The sequence below is a fragment of the Schistocerca nitens genome, chromosome 1, assembly GCF_023898315.1.
Source record: "Schistocerca nitens isolate TAMUIC-IGC-003100 chromosome 1, iqSchNite1.1, whole genome shotgun sequence".
Lineage (NCBI taxonomy): Eukaryota > Metazoa > Arthropoda > Insecta > Orthoptera > Acrididae > Schistocerca > Schistocerca nitens.
The window spans coordinates 607,950,556-607,971,955 of NC_064614.1; the positions used below are offsets into that span (position 1 = coordinate 607,950,556).

The 21,400-nt window shown below is 35.9% G+C and overlaps 1 protein-coding gene across 1 annotated transcript in view; it reads right to left on the reverse strand.

Annotated features, from left to right (window-relative positions):
* Window positions 1–21,400, reverse strand: part of LOC126256894 (uncharacterized) — a 758,813-nt gene that overhangs the window by 28,095 nt on the left and 709,318 nt on the right. Inside the window, exon 13 of the mRNA XM_049955519.1 lies at window positions 19,569–19,694. Within this exon, the coding sequence (XP_049811476.1) occupies window positions 19,569–19,694 (126 nt within the window). The remainder of the gene's footprint in view (window positions 1–19,568; window positions 19,695–21,400) is intronic.

Genomic DNA, 21,400 nt, shown 5'->3' on the forward strand with positions numbered 1-21,400 from the left:
ATTAAAATTCTGGCCTGTAAACAATAGCTCATATTGCTTGAAATACCATGAATTTGAATTTCCTTCCATGGATATTACATTTATAAAAATGTATCATTAAAATTTATAATGGCAACTGTGTTTCAGTCATCTTTACTACCATACAGCTAGCAATGTATAGCTCTAGTATGACCAAAGATAAAATTTCATGTTGTCCATCCTCAGTAACCACTTTTCTAAAACTAAAAACCCAAAAATTATAGTTGTTTAGCAATGAAACTAAATATATATGTATATATATCACAATTCTAAGTAAATTAACTCTGGAAAGTAAAACGAAAAGTGAACATTGAAATTCATAAAACAATTTTTGATCAAACAATGGCATTAAACTCTGATCTCAGATTACATTGTATGATGCAACTCAGTCAGATCATGCTTGCATTTATTAAAGTAAATATGACAGCACAACATGCTCTTCCATATAACAGGCAAAAAACTTAAGTTTCTCTTTCAAAATATTCAGTACCCTATTCTGCAGTTCCATATAGATGCACACATTTTCCTTAAAATGTCCCAGACAATTATGGGAAATACATTTCATTTAACACTTAGTGATAACACATAAATGACTTCATACTATCCATCATACACCATTATCCCTCATACACTAGTAATGAAGTAAGTTCAAAAACAAAATTTCACATGATGTGTGTCTCATCAAATGTGACACCTGGCATAAAGCATTTCTTGCAAATCTCAAAAATGTGGAATTACATTGCATTAATATGAATGTCTGGCTCTGTAATGAATTTTGTCAGTTATATGTATTGAATCTAAACAGTATGATTTTATAAAAATATTAGAATGGGAACAAAATTATAACTGCATTTGTTATGTACAGTTATAAATTCCAGAATTTACTGTAAAATAATTGCAGCTCCACATCTGGCTACGTTTTCATCAATAACTTGTTCAGATTACAAAGCATTATATATCATTCCTTTAAGCTAAGTTTTTCTGTCAAGTCAATGGAGTTTAGAATATAAACAAAGGCAAAATTCAGCAGGATAATCATACTCACAATGTATCTGAATTCAAATGTAAGTCTGCCATCACAATTGCACTACAGTCAAATCTCTAAAGTTTACACTGTAGTCTAGTTTCTTTGCTCCCCTTATAATTTTCCAGTGGAACTTGATGTATTTTTTTTCCTTCAAATTTCAAGTGGGTTTGACATTCAGAATGTCACATTAAGGAATCCACACTCATTCTACTCATAATGTCACACGTCATGACCCAAATTAGTCTTAAAAAATAGAAGAAACCTGTTTAATCAGTCATTGCATTATAAAACACTAAACGAAACATGAAGAGAAATTTAGTAGAAGGGCTATCATATAAAAAAAAAGTGCTGATTAGTGTAACTCAGCTGTCAAACTTGTATTCTTTATCGGAGTACAGAGACACTCTTTTCTCCAAATGCTACAACTTGACTGGTGTGTGTGTGTGTGGGGGGGGGGGGGGGGGGGGAGGGGAGGGGGGGGAGTGGGGGCGGGGGGGGGGGAGTGCACATGTGTGAGTGCACATATGCCCTTTGATGAAGGGCACTGGTTTAATACCTGACTTACAGTAGGCTAGCTGTTTAGTGCTGTCAGTTTTGCCACTCGTGCGATTTATCACTGCATTTTGCAGCTGACTAGGTCAACCTGTCCAGTATAATCTGCTCCATCTCTAAAGCTCTGAAACTGCATCTGGTCCATGAGCAAATGTTTGTCTCATCCTAGTAAGCTCTGCAGTTAGCAGAACACTTTGTATATCACCATCTGATAAATGTCTTTTTTGTGTTAATTTCTTGTGGTGTATTACTTGAGTGAAAAGAAGGGGAAGGCAGTTGTGCCCTCTCACATTACACACTCATAACACAAGAGTGCCAACACAGGACCATAGGCGTAAAAGTGAACAGTTGCATACAACATTCACTACCATTTTTTAATGGGCCCGTCTACTCCTCAACACTTCTTTCTCTATACATTGACTGGTTCCCTTTCATAATAAGTTTTGTTATCTTGAATTACAATATCCCATTATTACAGCAATGTTTTTATACTGATAAAAAGCCGGCCGAAGTGGCCGTGCGGTTAAAGGCGCTGCAGTCTGGAACCACAAGACCGCTACGGTCGCAGGTTCGAATCCTGCCTCGGGCATGGATGTTTGTGATGTCCTTAGGTTAGTTAGGTTTAACTAGTTCTAAGTTCTAGGGGACTAATGACCTCAGCAGTTGAGTCCCATAGTGCTCAGAGCCATTTGAACCATACTGATAAAAACAATGTTTTTTCACTCTGTCATTTCTTTCCTTATTTTCTTTGTGCTGCAAGCAACGACACTAGTTTAATGAGCTGAAAGTAGTTCTGAGCTCAGTAATAATTTGAATGTGGCTTTGTTGTTGTAATGGCAAACATTTATTGCAAAAACTGACTTAGGAGTTAGTTCTTATTTGTAAAATATGACCTATAGATAAAAATAAAATAAACTAAAAAATTAATTCAAATGCTTGCATTAACAAGGACAGCAAACAGACATTCTCTATTCTGTGGTCGCAAAATGAGTATTCTAGTGAACTCTGTTACTTACATGTGAAGTGGAAACAACTGAGAACCAATTCATGACATGGAAGAAAGGATGGCTGAGAGGATGGTCTACTTAGTGAAGTAAAGTAGGACACACAACATGGAAAAAGAACATTGTTGTGATAACACATATTGGAGGTTTAACATGGTTCTCCTGGGCACAACAGAAATATTGTAAGGTACTAGTGAAGTTCAAGACAATCAGTAAACAAAAAAATAAAGGAATGACATAAAATGGAAAAAATGGATTTGACAACAACAAATAAAAATTCAAGAAGAAACTGGTTGCGTTTCAATCTAAAATAAATGAATCTGCTCCAACCACAATGCTTTGATCAAAAACAAATTACAATGGGAAAGAATATTAGTGTTTAGCATTCTGTCAACAATGATGTCATTAGAGAAAGAGCACAAGTTCAGATTAGGAAAGGATGTGGAAGGAAATCAGTTGTGCCCTTTCAAAGAATCGATCCTGGCATTTGCCTTAAGTGATTTAAAGGAATCACAGAAAACCTAAATATGGATGGCCAGACAGTGATCTGAACCATCATCCTGCCAAACACAAGTCCAGCATGCTAAAAAATGTGCTACCTTGCTCGGTACAAATTACAACTAAAACACAAAAGGTGATACACAATACTTTAGAAATGACAGATCATTAGCAAATTTTCTGATGAAAGGACAATCAAAATACATAAGTAGTGGTGTGTGCTGATGATTCATTGACTTTATAGGTAGTGTCCTCTCTCCTGAAAGCCAAAGCTAACTGCACTTAAGAAAGTTAATAAATTTATCCCATAGTAGGACCATAATAATGCAATGTCCATTCACTGTCCTAGAATTGCTCCTGAACTGCGTTCCAATAATGACCTTACTATGTGAAACAAAAATTATTAAGTACTGTTCTCTTGGCTCTATGAAAACTGGTTTTCAACACAAACATTTTAAAGGCTGATTTCAGCCCATGTTGACTAATTCATTCTCAAAATTGAGACCTTTCATACTTTCCCTCTCACCCTCTCCGCATCAGCTTTTTCCCATTAATCAGTCTTCTGACTAGTTTGATGAATCCCACCATGAATTTCTCTCCAGCACTATCCTCTTCATCTCAGAGTAGGAATTACACCCTACTCCACGACTGTTTGCTGGATGTATTCCAATCTTTGTCTTCCCCTACAAATTTTATCCTCTACAGCCCCCCTCTAGTACCACGGAAGGTATTCCCTGATGTCTTAAAACATGTCCTATCACCTTGTCCCTCCTTCTTGCCAGTGTTTACCAAATGTTCCTTTCTCTGATGATTCTGCAAAGAATCTTTTAATTCCTTATCTTATCAGTCCAACTTATTTTCAACATTCTTCTGCAGCACCACATTCTTCTGCAGCACCACATCTCCAATGCTTTGATTCTCTATTGTTCCAGTTTCCCCACTGTCCATGATTCACTATGTGCACAAGGCTGTGTGCCAGATGAACATTCTCAGAAATTTCTCCCTCATATTAAGGCATATGTTGATACCAGTAGACTTCTCTTGGCCACAAACGCCCTCTGTGGTTGTGCTAGTCAGGTTTTTTGTTCTCCTTGCTTTGTCCGTCATGGGTTATTTTGTTTCCAACGTAGCCAAATTCCTTAACTTCATCTACCTCATGATCACCATTTTTGATATTAAGCTTTTCATTATTCTCATTTCCGCTACTTTTTATTTCTTTTTTCTTTTCCTGGTTTACTATCAGTCCATATTCTGTACTCACTGGACTGTTCATTCTGTTCAACAGATCCTGTAATTCTCCTTCACTTTCATTGAAGATAGCAATGTCATCAGCGAATCTATATTGATAACCTTTCACCCTGAATCTGACTTCCAGTCTTGGGCCTTTCTTTTATTTCTGTCATTGCTTCTTCTATGCATAGATTGAACAATAGGGGTGAAATATGGCAACTTTGTCTTATATCCTTTTTAATCTAAGCACTTTGTTTTTGGTCTTCCAGTCATATTGTTCGCATATGGTTCTTGTACATACTGCATATTACCAGTCTTCCCCTTTAGCTTACTCCTATTTTTCTCAGAATTTTGAATATCTTGTACCATTTTACATTGTTGACTGCTTTTTCTAGGTTGACAAATCCTATGAGAATATCTAGATTTTTCTTCAGTCTTGCTTATCAAGTGCAATGTCAGAACTGTCTCTCTTGTGACTTTACCTTTCCTTAAGCCAATCTTTTCCTCATCTAATAGATCCTCAGTTTTCTTGTCTATTATTCTTGTCAGCAGCTTGGATGCATGAGCTGCTAAGCCTATTGTGTGATAGTTCTCACCCTTATCTGCCCTTGCTATCTTTGGAATTTTGTGGATGCTATTTTTCTGAAAGTGTGATGATACATTACCAGTGTAATGGACTCTACACACCAACTTGAATGGTTGCCACTTCTCCCAATGACTTTAGGAATTCTGGCAGAATGTTATCTATCCCTTCTGCCTTATTTGATGTCAAGAGAGCACCTTTGAATTCTGACTGTAATACTGGATTTACCACACTTTCCGTATCAACTCCAATTTCTTCTTCTATCACATCATTCCATGTCGACTGCAGTTTCTTTTTCTACCACATCATCAGGTAAGTCCTTCAATGTGTTCTTTCCACCAGTCCACTATCTCCTCTGTGGAATGCCCATTCACCATCCTTTCTTTTAACTTCACCAAAGGTTATTTTGACTTTTATATATGCTGAGTCTGTCCTCCTGACACATCTCCCTTTTGAATTCCTGCAGCCATTTCCCCTTGGCTACCCTGGTTTGCTATTCATTTCATTCCTAAGTGATTTATATTGCTGTATTCCCGTCTTTCCTTGAACATTTTTGTACTTCTTTCTTTTGTAAATCAACTGAAGTGTTTCTTCCCAAGCCCAAGTTTTCTTCACAGTTTCCTTCCTTGTACCTATGTCTGTCTGTCCAACATCTGCAATTGCCCTTTTCAGAGATCAGAGATGTCCATTCCTCTTTAAATGAACTGCTTACTCTTGGTATTCCTTATCACAGAATCCACACCCTTAGCAAACATTGAATGTGTCCCATCATTCCTCAGAACTAATTCTTCCAGATGATTCTCTTAAATTTCACTTTACTCTTCATCATTACTAAATTGTGATCTGAGTCTATATCTGGACCTGGGTATGCTTTAAATCCAATATCTGATTTCAGAATCTCTGTCTGACCATGATGTAATCAAGCCTGAAGGTTCCCTCCCATATCCCCAAGTCTTTTCCAGGTATGCTTCCTCTTACTGTGATTTTTGTACAGAGTATTTGATGTTACCATCAGAAATTTATTGCAGAACTTGATTAGTCTTTCTCCTCTCTCAATACTACTGCCAAGCCAACGTTCTCCCATAATCCTTTCTTCTATTCCTTCCCCTACTACAGCATTCCAATCTCAAATGACTATCAGATTTTCATCTCCCTTTACAAACTGAATTACACATTCCATATCCTCAAAATGCTTTCTCTGGCTCTTCATCTTCTGCTAGCAACACTGGAATGTATATCTGAACTATTGTTGTTGCTACTGATTCACTGTTGAATCTTATAAGAACAACCCTGTTATTGAACTCTTTTCAGTAACTCACTCTCTGCCCTACTTTCCTATTCATAATAAATCCTACTCCCATCACACCATTTTTTGCTGCTACTGATATTATCCCTTATTAACCCAACCGGAAATCCCTATCTTCTTTCCATTCCTCTTCACTGACCCTCACTAGATTCAGATTGAGCCATTGCATTTGTCTTTTCAGAGTTTTTAGCTTTCCTACTACTAACAAACTTCTGACATTCCATGCTCTAACTTGTAGAATGTTATCCTGTTGTCAGTTATTCCACCTTAGTCCTCTTGGCAGTTGCCTCCCAGAGATCGAAATGTGAGACTAATCAGGAACCCTTTGCCAATGGAGGGATCATCATGACACTTTTTCAATTACAGGTCATATGTCTTGTGGGTATACATTATGTGTCTTTAATGCAGTTGTTTCCATTGTCTTTTACATTCTCATGCTGATGCTCACTGATGATTTTTCTGCCTTTAAGTATAGTTTCCCATCCCAAGAGTAAGAGGTTGTCCTGAACCTCTGTCCATTGCTCTGCCCTCTTTGACAAGTCCAATGGTAGAGCAAGGATGACTTCTTATGCCAGAAGTCTTTGGCTGTCATTGTGATGATTTTTATTTAGAATTTAAGCAGTGGCTGTGTTTGATCAAGAACACAGGACATTTTTGATGACTAATCAAAGGCACTACTCCTAGACCACTGGACCAAGGACAAACTTACTAAGGAATAACTGATTACTTAAATGCATCAGCACTTTAAAGGAAAAACAGCCTAATTACGCCTATCAAAATAGCAAGCAACTCATTGTTACAGCTTACTGTCTGCAGGATGCATGTGAATTACCATTCTTGATCTTGAGCGTTAACTGCTCAGCTTTCCCTAAGAGACTTTTCCCTATAGGTATGGGCAATATTTAACATAACTATTAAGATAACACTGAGTCATAACAATTGAGCAAATAAAAAGTTCCACATTGACCTCTATTAAATTTTCAGTAGGGTACAATCCATTAGTGGGAAAATAAGTTTTCAGCTTTCACCTCATTCCTGGATAGATATCAGAAAAGTACTCAGTTTTTTGTGCTCTGTGTTTCTTCTTTCTGTTTAAATTTCAGTAATTTTTAACAAATAACTATCATTTGTGTCTTATTCCTGTAATAGCCAGCCTCAGAGTTCTATCTCACAACCTGTTATGCACAGATAATGCCATGGGATCAGAGTATTATTTGTATATCTGCAATGTATTTTTTCTTTCAGAATGTTCAGTCACTGCTGTTCTCTGTTGCAGCCATGACTCATTAATAGGTCAGCTTGGACAAGGTTTATTCAAAGCTATAAAATATTCATTTCTTTGATAACAGTTATCAGGGGCAGACTGTCAAACATAGAGTCTTTCCACAGTGCAAGCAGTACCACTATCCCATCACAGAAGCCATGACATGTTTACTGCTCCAACTATGTTGTGCATTCTTGACTGCAGTATTGTGGTTGTAAATGCGTTATGCAACTGTGATATACCATGGGAAAGTATAATATAAAAAAATTTACATTCAATTTTTTGTGTATCTGTGTGTGATTGTTAACAATGAACAAAACCCCAGTTATTTGTGGGGGTATTTTTCTATAAAAGATGGAAGTAACAAAATTACTCACAAGGAAACATCACCAGCCCCTGTAAAAATCTGGGCCATAATTCTCATAGTATACAGTTATGATCTTCAGAACATATAACTTTTAAATTTTGCAAGCATTGGTTGCCTGTCACTCTCTCCACCCCACTGCAGCCAACTAATTCCACAGCATGAAGTACTTTACAGCAAAGCTATAACCACAGTCCTCCTATTAGCAGGATGTTAAAGCAAAGGAAGAGGAGGGAGGAGGTGGACACATTTGTTTCATAACACAACTATGTTATGAAATGCTGTTCAATAATGTGTCATTTTAATCAAAAAATAGATCAGCATTATCAGTACAGTACATAATATGTCAGTCACATGAACATATATGTTCAATATTATTTAAAAGTATTCTCGTATTGATATTCTGCAGCTATTTATATGCTTGAAAAGCAAAATGAGTAAACCTAAATAACTGAAAAACAATTATGAAGTTAATTTTTTAATTTGATTTACAGTGTAAGGATGCCAATCACTTCAATGAATAGCATGTATTCTGCATATGTACTTGACTTTAATATCTTTAAAATCCAAAGAAAATAATGCACAACAGTGAAGTTAATAACATAATAGTGCTCTGCTATTTCTTTAATGACACTCTCATTTGTTTCATTCATATACACATCATTTGTGAATCACAACATAGAAATGTTTAATGCAGCCAGATTTCTGGCATAAGCTATAGGTTGGAAACCATGCACACTGACATAATGAACAAAGCAGGTTAATGGTGACACAGCAGTATTTCACAACTCTATTACCCACTACACCATACAGTATTTCACTCTCTGGAATTAGGTGGCTGCACTGGGGCTGAGTAAATGACAAACAACCAGTGTACATGAAATTTAAAAGCTGTACATTCGGAAGGCCACAAGTGCATACCATCAGCATTATGGCCCAAATTTTCACATGTGATTGATAACTGGGTCTGATATCTTGCAAGTGTGCTTTTTTCCCCATTAAAATATGAGTTTAAGTTGGTGATATTTGTGATCATCAAAATGACTAAGTATCCTGAGAAAACATCTGGAGCAAAGTGATCCAACAATAAATTTACCAACTCACAATTAACATTATACTCACATAACCGTGAAATCTGTAGAAAAGGTTCTGTTTCTAAAATATAGTTTGTCACTGAATGCAGCATAAATACATTGTTTAGAATCCTAAATTATAATGATTTTCTTAACCAAATAAAACACTTAGAAAACACTGTTACAATAATGTGAACTCTTTTGTTGTATCCAGTGCACTTCATGGCACTTATGGGACATATTAAATAATTAACAGATTTCTGGAACCTATTACCTGGTAGGAAATGGAATGTTATAACCTATTATTCATAATTAATAGTTTAGTCCATCCCTACTTCCACAAAATGGCTGCAAGTTGTTTAATTACTTTGAGTGCTGTTGGTGTGAAAGGTTTAAGAAGTTTGCAAATGAGCAGAAAAAAAACACACACACACACACTTGTGTGGCCACCAAAAATAGATTTCACTGGACCAGCATTTGTACATTGTTGCACTGTCATAATATAAGCATAACAATGAATTATATTTAATATTCATAATAAGAGACACTTGCCACAGAAGTAGAACAGTTTGAAATTTCACTGACAAATCAAACGTATAACATACAAAATGTATTAGTTTTACAAGGGTTATCTTACAAAGAATCAATTATTTGACAAAGATTGAATCATAGAGAAGAAATCACATTGTTTAATAAATGACATGTTACCTGCAATAAAGCAATAGTTTTTCTGCTGGGAAAATTAATCAAAAAGTAACAATCTAGTAAATAAAAATGTGTCTGTCATATGATTGAAGATTCTTTACTCTACAGAATCCTCCAAAATGTGGCAACCAGATCAGTATAGTAGTTCAGGGAAAGTAACTGCATCAAACTGAAGCTGTTCTGAATTTCCAAATAACTCATCCTGTTGATCTTTGTTTAAAAATTCCATGATTGTGCTAATAGAAAATTTAGAATGAAATAACAACAATGTGACAAGAATAGATTACTACTCACCACATAGGGGAGGCATTGACTGGCAGACAGGCACAGTGAAAAAAGATTGCTAGATATTATTAGCTATCAGAGTAAGTCCTTCATCAGGTGTAGATGAAAAACACACACACACACACACACACACACACACACACACACACACATATTCACATTTGCATATCATAACACACACAAACATCTCCACTGTCATCTCCAAGCTCTAAGGCCCTCTCCATTATGCTCTACAACCCTCCTACAAAGGTTTTCTGCTACTCACCCAACCAACACAATATCCTCCTCTGTTATTATTTCACCCCTACTTCTAATCAATTGCCCTAAGGCTTACATACCTGCTTGTGAATGTCCAGGGTGGAAGAACAACAATATGAAAAGCATTGCATGCCACTCACCACATAGAGGAGCCAGGTAGGTACAATCAAAAGACACTGTGCCAGTATGCAACTCAATGCCTTCTCTATGTGGTGAGTAAAAATCTATCTGTTTCATACTGTTGGGGCCAAGAAACAGCTGGACCACCAGTTGCTAAGCATGTTGTGCAGCTGAATGTGCTTGACATCAATGATTGCTCCACAGTCTGTGCTTTCTGGTTTGTTTCTACCAACTCCACTTTTTTTGAAATGCACAGATTACTGGAATCAAAGGGGCTCATTTTTTTAGGTTAGAGTTAGGTTACAAATAAAGAGTATTGAAAGAATAATCTTGTGAGCTGTTATTGCAAAATACTTCTCTGATGATTGTAACAGTCTACAGAGGAGAAATATAGATGCATTATCGAGCTACCTGTTAGACAAGAAGAAATAGTAGAGTGTGTAGATTTCAATGTAAATGAAAAAATGAAAAATTAACTAGAACTATTATTATTTGGGTGTTTCAATCTAATTTCTGTAATCAGTTTTCCAACTTGTGGCCAGCAAAATAGTAAGACACTGATTGACAACTTTTTTACAGGCAATGCTCAGGCTGAAAGAATTAATGTGTACCCAACTACTAATGGACTATCTGATCATGATGCACAATTAATGGACAGAAACAGTACGGTACCTTACAACTCTGAGACAAGTTCATACAAGACAGTGAGGCTTATTAATGAAACAGGGTACAATGTAAGCTGAAAGGGATGGTAAGCTGAAAGGGACAGTAAGCTAAAAGGGATGATACGGGATGAGGTAGATGTGGGAAGAGATGCTACTGTCAAATTCAGAATTTTATAGTAATTTTTTGTGAATATTTGAAAGTTGCTTTCCTAAAATATTATCCAGAAGATCCATTAAAAGAAAATTAAGCCATGGATAACTAAGGGAATTATATAATGGCCAGAGTACGTCAAGATCCAATATTGCTTGCTTGCTACAAAAAATGCTGTAGTACTTTGAAGAAAGACATTAAAATGTCCAGAAGTAGGCATTCCCAGACAGAAATAAATAATGCAGATAATAAGATTAAAACTAGTGCACAAGATTCCTCAACAATTAAATAAATGACAATGTTGTGACTGATAATAGCTCACAGGTTGCAAATACTTTAAACAATAACTTTCTAAACATAGCAGGAAATATGATTCAGTTAAAGAAGTAAGAGAATATATTAAAAATACAATTCCACAAAACTTTAAGCAACCAAAAGTAGCACCAACATCTTTCACTGAAATTAATACAATTATAAAAATAAAAAAAATAAAAAATTCATATGGAGTTGATGCAATTTCAGACAGAATTCTGAAAAGTTGTTCCAACTTCATCCTATCCCTTGTATATGTGAGTGACTTTGAACTTATCATTCAACAAGCAAAATTTATACATTTTGCAAATAATACTAGTGTTATTACAACTCCAATTAGAGAGTAAGCAACAGAAGAGGTCTTAAATGATGTTATCCAAAGAATTATTAAGTGGTTCTCTGAAAATGGACTCCCCATAAATTTTGAAAAAAACACACTACATTCAGTTCTGTACAACAAATAGAGTCATACGAAAAATTGATGTAGCACATGAGCAGGAGTCAGTAAATAGGGTAGAATGCTCCAGATTTTTTGGTGTACATGCTGATGAAAGCTACTGGAAGAAGCATATTACTGAGCTTCTCAATTAAGTTCAGTGACTTTTGCTCTTCATATTGGAAACAAACAATTCAACCTCCTCACATACTTAGCATATTTCCACAAAGTAATGTCTTACTGAATAAATGTCCATGGTGGCTCATCAGTTAGGAAGAAAGTATTGATTGCACAAAAGTGAGCAGTAGGAATTGCATATGATGTTCACCCACAGATGTCGTGTAGGTACCTCTTCAAAGAGCAAGACATTTTAACAGTGCTGTCACAGTAGATATGTTTACTAATGAACAAGTCATAAATAATCCATCACAATTTGAGAATACAGTGATGTCCATACACACAACACTAGAGGGAAAATGACCTTTATTACCCACTTTTGAAGCTGTCAGTGGTTCAGAAATAAGTTCAATATGCAGCAACAAAAATTTTTTATCTACCCAATAACAAAAATGTCTGACAGACAGCAAAGCACGTTTTAAATCTAACTTTAAATCATTTCTCCCACACAAATCCTTCTATTCAAATGACTAACTTCTACTTAAAAACTGCCAAGAAAAAAAACATTCGAATGATATATGGAACATGTAACTAACTGACAGATGGGAACTCACCCTGCAACATATCCTTCATTCCCATAAGCCCCGTCCTCAACCTTTGCTAGTCTGAGTTCTACAACTGCCTAACCATTCACTATTCGCACTCCATCCCTAAATATGCTTTGATTCCTAGCAGTACACCTGCACATTTATCTCCCCTTTTCTACTTCTCCCTTCTCCATTTTGATTCCCAATCACAGCCTGCCAATACTGCATCTAGCCGCCCACTACTCTGCTCCACAGCATCCTTGCAAGCTCCCACAGGCAGCAATATCATCTTCCCCCATCCTTACCTTGCTATCCCCAGGTGGGGTCCTCACCTCATACCTCTTCAGTTCCCCTCTCCCATCTCAACCAAGATCACTACTCACTATTGATGCAGTCAATCAGGTCTTAAGTGTCCCAAGACAACATTGGTCATTTGTATGTGAATGTGTGTGTGTTTTGTTTTGTGTTTGTATGATGAAGGACTTAGGCCAATAGCTATTAATCTCTACCAGTCTTTTTTCAATGAGCCTGTCTGCCATTTAATGCGTCCTCTATATGGCATGTCATAATCTATCCTTTTCATACAAGAATTGTGCTATATTTGTGTCTGCTAATGTTTTATAAGTGTTGTCACATGCTTAAATTATGAAAAAACACATATACAACAAAAATCAGCACAAATATGAAGGAAAATATGAATAGTGGTTGTCAGAAACAGAGAAATAAACTTATGAGTAATAAGATGATTAATGTCACACTTAAAATCTGTATAACCCAGTGTGGAGCTCCAAATTTGAAAATCTTACTTTTACATTGTTACTGTAACTGTTTCCATATACCATTAGAAACATGTGAAATACATATGCGTGATGATGTTAGGTCAATATCCTTCATGCAAAAAGAGTATTTCATAAACAGTATTTATTTTCATTATTAATATGTTGTGATCTAAGACAGCTGCAATGTAGATGCTCCAGAGTAATTGTATATTTAACTTCTAAATTAATAGTCAATCTATAAATGGACATACCTATGAAAATATTGTGACAACACCAACTGTAAGGACTACAATAAAATTAAATCATTCACAAAAATGGGCTAAGAAATTGCCCCTAAGGGTGGATGAAGCAACACATCCTGGTCAATGGCATAGAATAGAGAAGGCAATGGGAAACATTCCCTTGTGTTAAGGATATCCCAAGTGGAATGCAGCCATAAAAGTTGGCATTAATTAGGATTTAACTACTGATCATGGATCTTGGAAGCCAAGATCTGGCAGAGGAGATAAGAGGCAACTTAGGTCATCATCAAGCAAAATCTCTCTAAAATGGAGATGAAGATGGGAACATGGAATGTATGAATGCTACTGAAAGTGTGAAAACTGGACGATGTGAAAGATGCGATGAGGAAGAAGAGACAGATACATTATGTCTATGTGAAACAAGGTGGGAGAGAAATGGAGATTTCTACTGTGATGAGTTTAAAGTAATTTAAAGTGGTGGTAAGAAAAGAGGAAAGTATGGAGTGACAGTTGTAATAGGAGGAAAATTATTAAATAATGTTTGTGGTACTTACCATGTCATCGACTGTTTGATGCTGATACAAAAAGAAATAGTGCACCTGTGTACTTGTTAATATTTTCCAACATCGGATCATGACTTGGAAGACGCAGAGACTATGTATGAAGATAGTGAAGAACTGACAAAAGGAAAAGATAATGTTGCAATAATGGGTGATTTTAATGTCATAGTAGGATCCCATACAGAAAATACAACAGCAGGAAATTTTGACTTGGGGAAGCAAATGAAATAGGTGAAAATTTGGTAGATTTCTGTAATTACAAACAAACTATTTGAAGTCCCTCTTAGAAGGTATTAATGGGAGGCACCAGACAAAAGGCAATTGCAGTTACATTATATTAAGGAAGTAAAGGTAGAGGAACCAGATAAAATCATGACACAGTTATCTAGGTCCAGACGTAGATAGTGACCACACACCAGTGCTAGCCAAGAGCAACATTAGATTTAAAAGAACCTAGAGATCTGTCAAAAATAAATTGAGAATAGAAGGATTGAAAGAAGAAGCACTAATCATGGTTTTGGAGGAAAAAAAAACAATAAAATAGCTAATGAGTGATGAGCCATTCAGTGGAAGAATAAGAAAATGGGGAAAACTGAAGCAACAAATGAGGATTTAGAAACAAAGAAACTGGAGCCCAGAAAACTTTGGATGACAGACGAAATACTAAATCTAATTTGGGAATAGAATAAGCCTGGGAAGAAAAACAATGTAGATGACTACAAAAGAATCAGAAATTACATCAAAACCAAATGGAAAGAAGAAAATGAGAAATGAACAAAAAGCATTGCTGAAGAGATAGAAAAAGATCAGAAAAAGGGAAAAGAGGACAAAGTTTATAAGAAAATCAAAGCCCTTCAGTACAAACATACAATGAAATCAGTGGGCCTAACAGTTAAAAATAAAGAGAGAATATTACTGATAGACAATGATGAGTATGTGTTCATTAGAAAGAGTGCATAGAAGAGATATTTTATGATAAGGACTTCAAGAATGAAAGTAATCTAATTGAAGGCATTAATAAATGTAAAAAGGATGTGGAAGGTCCTACTATCATGAAACATGAATTTGAACATGCACTCTGGAGTCTCAAAGAAGGAAAAGCAACTAGTGTTGATGACATTCCTGCAGATTTGCTGAAAAATTTCAGTAACAACATGAAAAAAAAACAATTATTCAGAACAGTAATTGAAAGCTATGAAAGAGGAATCATGCCAGAAGACTCCAGACAACACGTAACCATTACCACACCTAAAATAGAAAATGCAGTTGACTGCACCAGTTACAGAACACCATCATTAATATAGTTGAAAGCACAAAAAAAGGAAAGGTAGGTAAGTATATTGGAGAAGAGCAATTTGGATTTAGAGAAGGCAGAGGTGCAAGAGAACCAATTTTGACCTTGCACCATTCTGGTCGAGCTGCTAGTAATTTGTGTTTAAGATGTACGTGCTTGTGTGAATGAATGAGTGTATGTTTCCTTTTCTGACAAAGACTTTAGTTGAAAGTTAATGTGTAAACATCTTTTAGTTGTGCCTGTCTGCAACTTAATGTGTCATCTTTATGGTAAGTACCAATCTATCTTTTTCTTAGATTGTTGATATTTCAGCCTGTAGTTCCCATTGTTTGATTTTGCTATTGGAGAGAAGGATGGATATTAATAGAAGAACGTATGTAACCTTCACCGACTTAGAAAAAGCTTTTGACAATGTAAACTGGGAGTTACTCATTAGGGCTATGAAAAAATAAGACTTGTCTGGAAGGACAGAAGAAAAATTAACTAACTGTATCAGAACCAAAGCACAAAAACAAACATCAATAATATACAGAAAAAGGCAAATTTTAGAAAAGGAGTTAGACATGGATGTCTCACATTCCCATATTGTTTCTTTGAGGAAGCTATTCAGGTTGTGAAGGAGAATACAAAAGGAATAAAAGCCAATGATGAAAAGATAGATTTATTATATTTACTGATGTCATTTGGATGCTTGGTGTAATGACTGGCAATTATCTCTCAATATTATTAAGTGTAACCTACTGCATCTAACAAAGCAAAAATCCCCATTAATGTACGAGTACAAAATAAACGCCCAGTCTTTGGAAGCAGTAACATCCATCAAGTATATGAGTGTGACTATTCGAAATGATCTCAAATGGAATGATCAAATTACACAAGTAACGGGAAAGGCGAAGTCTAGATTGCAGTTTATTGGTAGAATCCAGAAGTGATGCAGTCCTTCAACAAAGGAAATTGCTTACAATATGTTGGTTCATCGAGTCTTAGAGTATTGTTTGTCTGCATGGGACCCTGACCAGTTGGTTCTGATTCAAGAGATTGAGAAGGTCCAAAGAAGAGTGACAAGATTCACAACTGGTACATTTAGCCATCACGAGAGCATTACAAATCTCATAGAAAGTTTGTAGTGGGACACACTTGGAGATAGATGACGCACTAAACAGTGGAGACTGCTCACTAAATTCTGAAATCCGATCTTTGCTGAGGATGTAGAGCACATATTATTACCACCAACTTTCAAATCGTGCAATGATCACCATTCAAAGATAAGGGAAATTAGAGCTCATACTGAGGCATTCAGATAGTTGTTTTTCCTTTGTGCGATCTGCGAGTGGAACAGGGGGGCTGAAATATGACTTTGGCACAAATTGTGCCCTCCGCCACACACCACTTGGTGGCTAGTGGAGTATTTATGTAGATGTAGATGTATTCATTTTAAGATACAAAAAAAGAATGAGGATTTGTGTCAGATGAGGAAACCTACCTACGAATCTCAAGTTTTTCAAGGGAATAAAAACCAATAGTTCACCATACACACTTAGTTCTTTCTAAAATTTTACATATCTGAAAAATAATGCACAGCAGAAAGTCTAAGTTCAAAAAAAGGCGAAAAGGTACTGAAAAGCAATGAAACTGTAAGGTGGAAATATTTCCATTTTCACATACTGTTAATGATTTCACAGTAGGCTCAAAAGATCCCTATGACATATCACAAAACAGAACATAGAACAACTGCTGGCACATAGTAATGACACTATGCTGCTAAGCTAATGAGAAAGAAGAACCTCAATTATTTACATGTAGATAGCTTTCTAATCTGAATAAGAAACAAATATAAAAAATGCTGATATTTGCAATGAAAGAGCACAAAAATTGTGGGATATAAAACAAGTGATACATAATCAAAAAGACAAGTCAATAATTAATTAAAAAAGGAAACTTTAAAAACTTGAGTTGTTAAAAGAAATCATAACAAGATCACTACAAAATTTTCTATTTGTATTAAGAATATGACAAAAACAAATGAACTTGGTAAATCTCTGTGGACTGAAATATCCTGGACCAAAGCACAAGTTTTAAACTGGATATCTCATACTACTGAATTGAAGTGAGGAGAGATCCCCAAGTGGATTAGGAAGTTCCTTCAACATGAGCACAGAGGCTGGAAGTGAACCATAAATTCCATATACAGGCCAAACTACTTGAAGAATACCACAGTACTTCAGTTCATAACACACTTTCAGCTTTACACATATAAAAAATGTATCACAACTGGGCAAGGTGGCACAGTGGAGGGACAGTGACCTGATACATGGGAGGAGTATATTTTAAATCCTTTGTGACAACTCTTCTTTTTGTTCCCTACATTTTTCCTGAAATAAGCTGAGGTGAATATTGGAATGGCTTCTCTAACAACATGATGGTCAATTCCTTTTCCACTCAACCAAGTTAGACTTTTTTTTCATTTACACCCACTGTAATCTCTGGTTCTCCTCTTATTCTCATCAACAAATGATATAATAAATGTAATTACATTTCTTGCCATTTGGAAAAACATTAAGAGAAATAGAAGATACCTGGGAACCATAGAACAACAATATAGTTAAGTATCTAATGAATAAATTCAGTGGAGAAACAGGATCAGGTATGGATACGTGAGTGGGTTATGTGCACAGATATTGAGAAAAGTGTTAGTCTTCTGAAGTCAGTATGTTACTACTTTGAAATAGAGAATTCTGCATAATGGGTGAATATTGGGGTTCAGTTTCATAGCATAGCATCCAGAATTATTGTGTTAGGAAGTAAGTCCATTTGGTCATCCATCATAAAAGAGGTATCTGTAACAAATACTGTACAACAACAAGCAGCAGCACTAAAAATTTATAGAAACACATTTGTTTCAAAAGACATTGACACCTTTGTCTCATCTTCTCATACTGCTTCAGTTTCTGTGTCTGGAAACAACTGATATTACAATTGGAAAACCTGAATGATAGAACATCAAGCAGAGTTACATCGGAATTCAATTTAAAGGTAACTTTTTTATACAAAATGGACAATATATATTTCAGTGTGGTGCTCTGGCTTCACAAACTGGGCCTGGTTGTGGTGGAATGTGTACTAAAAAACATAGGTATGTGACAAACATAAGAACTGCTGTTAAAAATGATTGATAATGAGAAAGATGAATTATGAACTAAATTTAGTTTGTGGCATCCACTAATTTTCTTTAATGAACCATGTATTACTAGTAACAGGAGTTCTTTCTTTATGGAAATCTTTCTTTATTAAGTTGTAACTTCTCATTATTTTAAGATAATTAATTCCCATGAGACAGATGTGAACAGAAATACAAAAATATGAGTATAGAGACTGAGAGAAATCGTTTTCTTTAAGCTATATGTAAAACTGTTTTATTTTAAAATAGGAACTCGAGGCTTTCTTCCATATAAAACTATTTTAAGCAACAGTATCTCAAGAAAAAAATGCGTTATTGGTAGCAAAGTAGTGTCTTGACACTTTCAGTGAATTTAAGATGATTATAATATGACACTGCAAGGTCCTGGTTGGGATACAAGTAATGAAAGGAGTAAACATAATTACCCAACATATAATCAAGGCACTAAGCAGTTGCAGGGAGCTGCGCGGGATTAGCCGAGCGGTCTAAGGTGCTACAGTTACGGACTGTGCGGCTGGTCCCGGCGGAGGTTCAAGTCCTCCCTCGGGTATGGATGTGTGTGTTTGTCCTTAGGATAATTTAGGTTAAGTAGTGTGTAAGCTTAGGGACTGATGACCTTAGCAGTTAAAGTCCCATAAGATTTCACACACATTTGAACATTTGAGTTGCAGGGACACAAACAGTACCGAAGATGTTGCTGAGCCTATGTTACTTAGGTTCAAATAATGACTGTGCCTGAAAGTTCAGCATCATTGTCAGTCTTGTTTACATATCTTTTGATCACTCAATGCCTTAAGTGCACACTATTTACATTACTCAAAATGATTATAGAGATAATAAGAAATTTTATTTGTCATAAACACTTGCATCATAAATTAATTGAAGATCCACATTGTTAGGCTGTATCATATTCCCTGCAGACTTACATATAAACTAATTGTTTTAATTTACTTTACTTACCACAGTTCTCGGGTGCTGTCATTGCCTGCAGCATCCTAAATGAACGAGAAGGAATACAACCTCCAGTATATTTCTTAGGCTCCTGAACTTGTTGCTCAGATGGTGGAATATATGGCTGAGGAGATTCTGCAGAAGCACACAGATGAAATTTATAGTATCTCTGGTATTTATAAAAGATAATCATTTTATTTTATTTTAAGGCAAATTAAGATTAAAGACATTAATTTCTTAATCTGTGGCAAAATCAGCATTGATGATTAAACAGTGGTGCGTAATTACATCCATCCTAAACAATGTACAACATACCTGTTGCCACAGACCAACACCTACCACTGAGTTTATTTCAGGACTCTGCTTGATGATATGATACCTGCTTAACTACAGCCTATCAGAAGGAATTGGCTATATTCCTCCACAGACACCAAACATGCAGCAGAGCTACAGCTGCCATGAAAAAAAGAAGCTCTACCTATCTTATAGTAAGCAGCTGAAAATATTCTATAACAGGTAACTTACTACATTTTAAAATATATACTTCAGTACTTTTGAAATCATGAACAGCTGTGTTGACAAAATGCCCAATGGCATTTTGAAGTGAAACATTTATTTGAAAAACCACAAAAGCATCACAATACCCCAATACTGTCTGTGTAAAACAAAAACACACTTCTTTACATCACAGACAGCCATTGTACACAACTGCCAAACCAAAGAACAAAATTACGATGACCTGTGAAAGACAACTCCCAAAGATTATTAGTACACACACACACACACACACACACACACACACACACACACACACACACACACACACATATATATATATATATATATATATATATATATATATATATATAAACAAAGATGATGTGACTTACCGGACGAAAGCGCTGGCAGGTCGATAGACACACAAACAAACACAAACACACACACAAAATTCAAGCTTTCGCAACAAACTGTTGCCTCATCAGGAAAGAGGGAAGGAGAGGGAAAGACGAAAGGATGTGGGTTTTAAGGGAGAGGGTAAGGAGTCATTCCAATCCCAGGAGCGGAAAGACTTACCTTAGGGGGAAAAAAGGACGGGTATACACTCACACACACACACATATCCATCCACACATATACAGACATCTCTTTAAATATTTCTGCTTGTGTCTGTATATGTGTGGATGGATATGTGTGTGTGCGAGTGTATACCCGTCCTTTTTTCCCCCTAAGGTAAGTCTTTCCGCTCCCGGGATTGAAATGACTCCTTACCCTCTCCCTTAAAACCCACATCCTTTCGTCTTTCCCTCTCCTTCCCTCTTTCCTGATGAGGCAACAGTTTGTTGCGAAAGCTTGAATTTTGTGTGTATGTTTGTGTTTGTTTGTGTGTCTGTTGACCTGCCAGCACTTTCATTTGGTAAGTCACATCATCTTTGTTTTTAGATATATTTTTCCTACGTGGAATGTTTCCCTCTATTATAACCATATACATAACAACATTGAAAACACGAATACTTTCACAAGCTGAGATATGAATTTAGGAACATGCACATCATCCCAGTTACATACTTGCAGCTGGATTCATAATGCTACACATGTCCATATGCAGTGGTTGTACAGCACTTACGTAGGTAATAAATTTAATCTGTTACTAGAATTCATTTGATTTTTTTCTCCACATTTTTCCCTCTTCTTCATTGTTCTTCTCCTCAAAAAAGTTTTGGTTAGTTTATTATATGACTAATGTGTATCACTCTCCCTTCCTTGAAACATTTTTGTTCACCAATGTTTTCAGTGCTGATTCTTACACGCCCATTATTAACTTGTCTAAGGTTTTTAAGTGT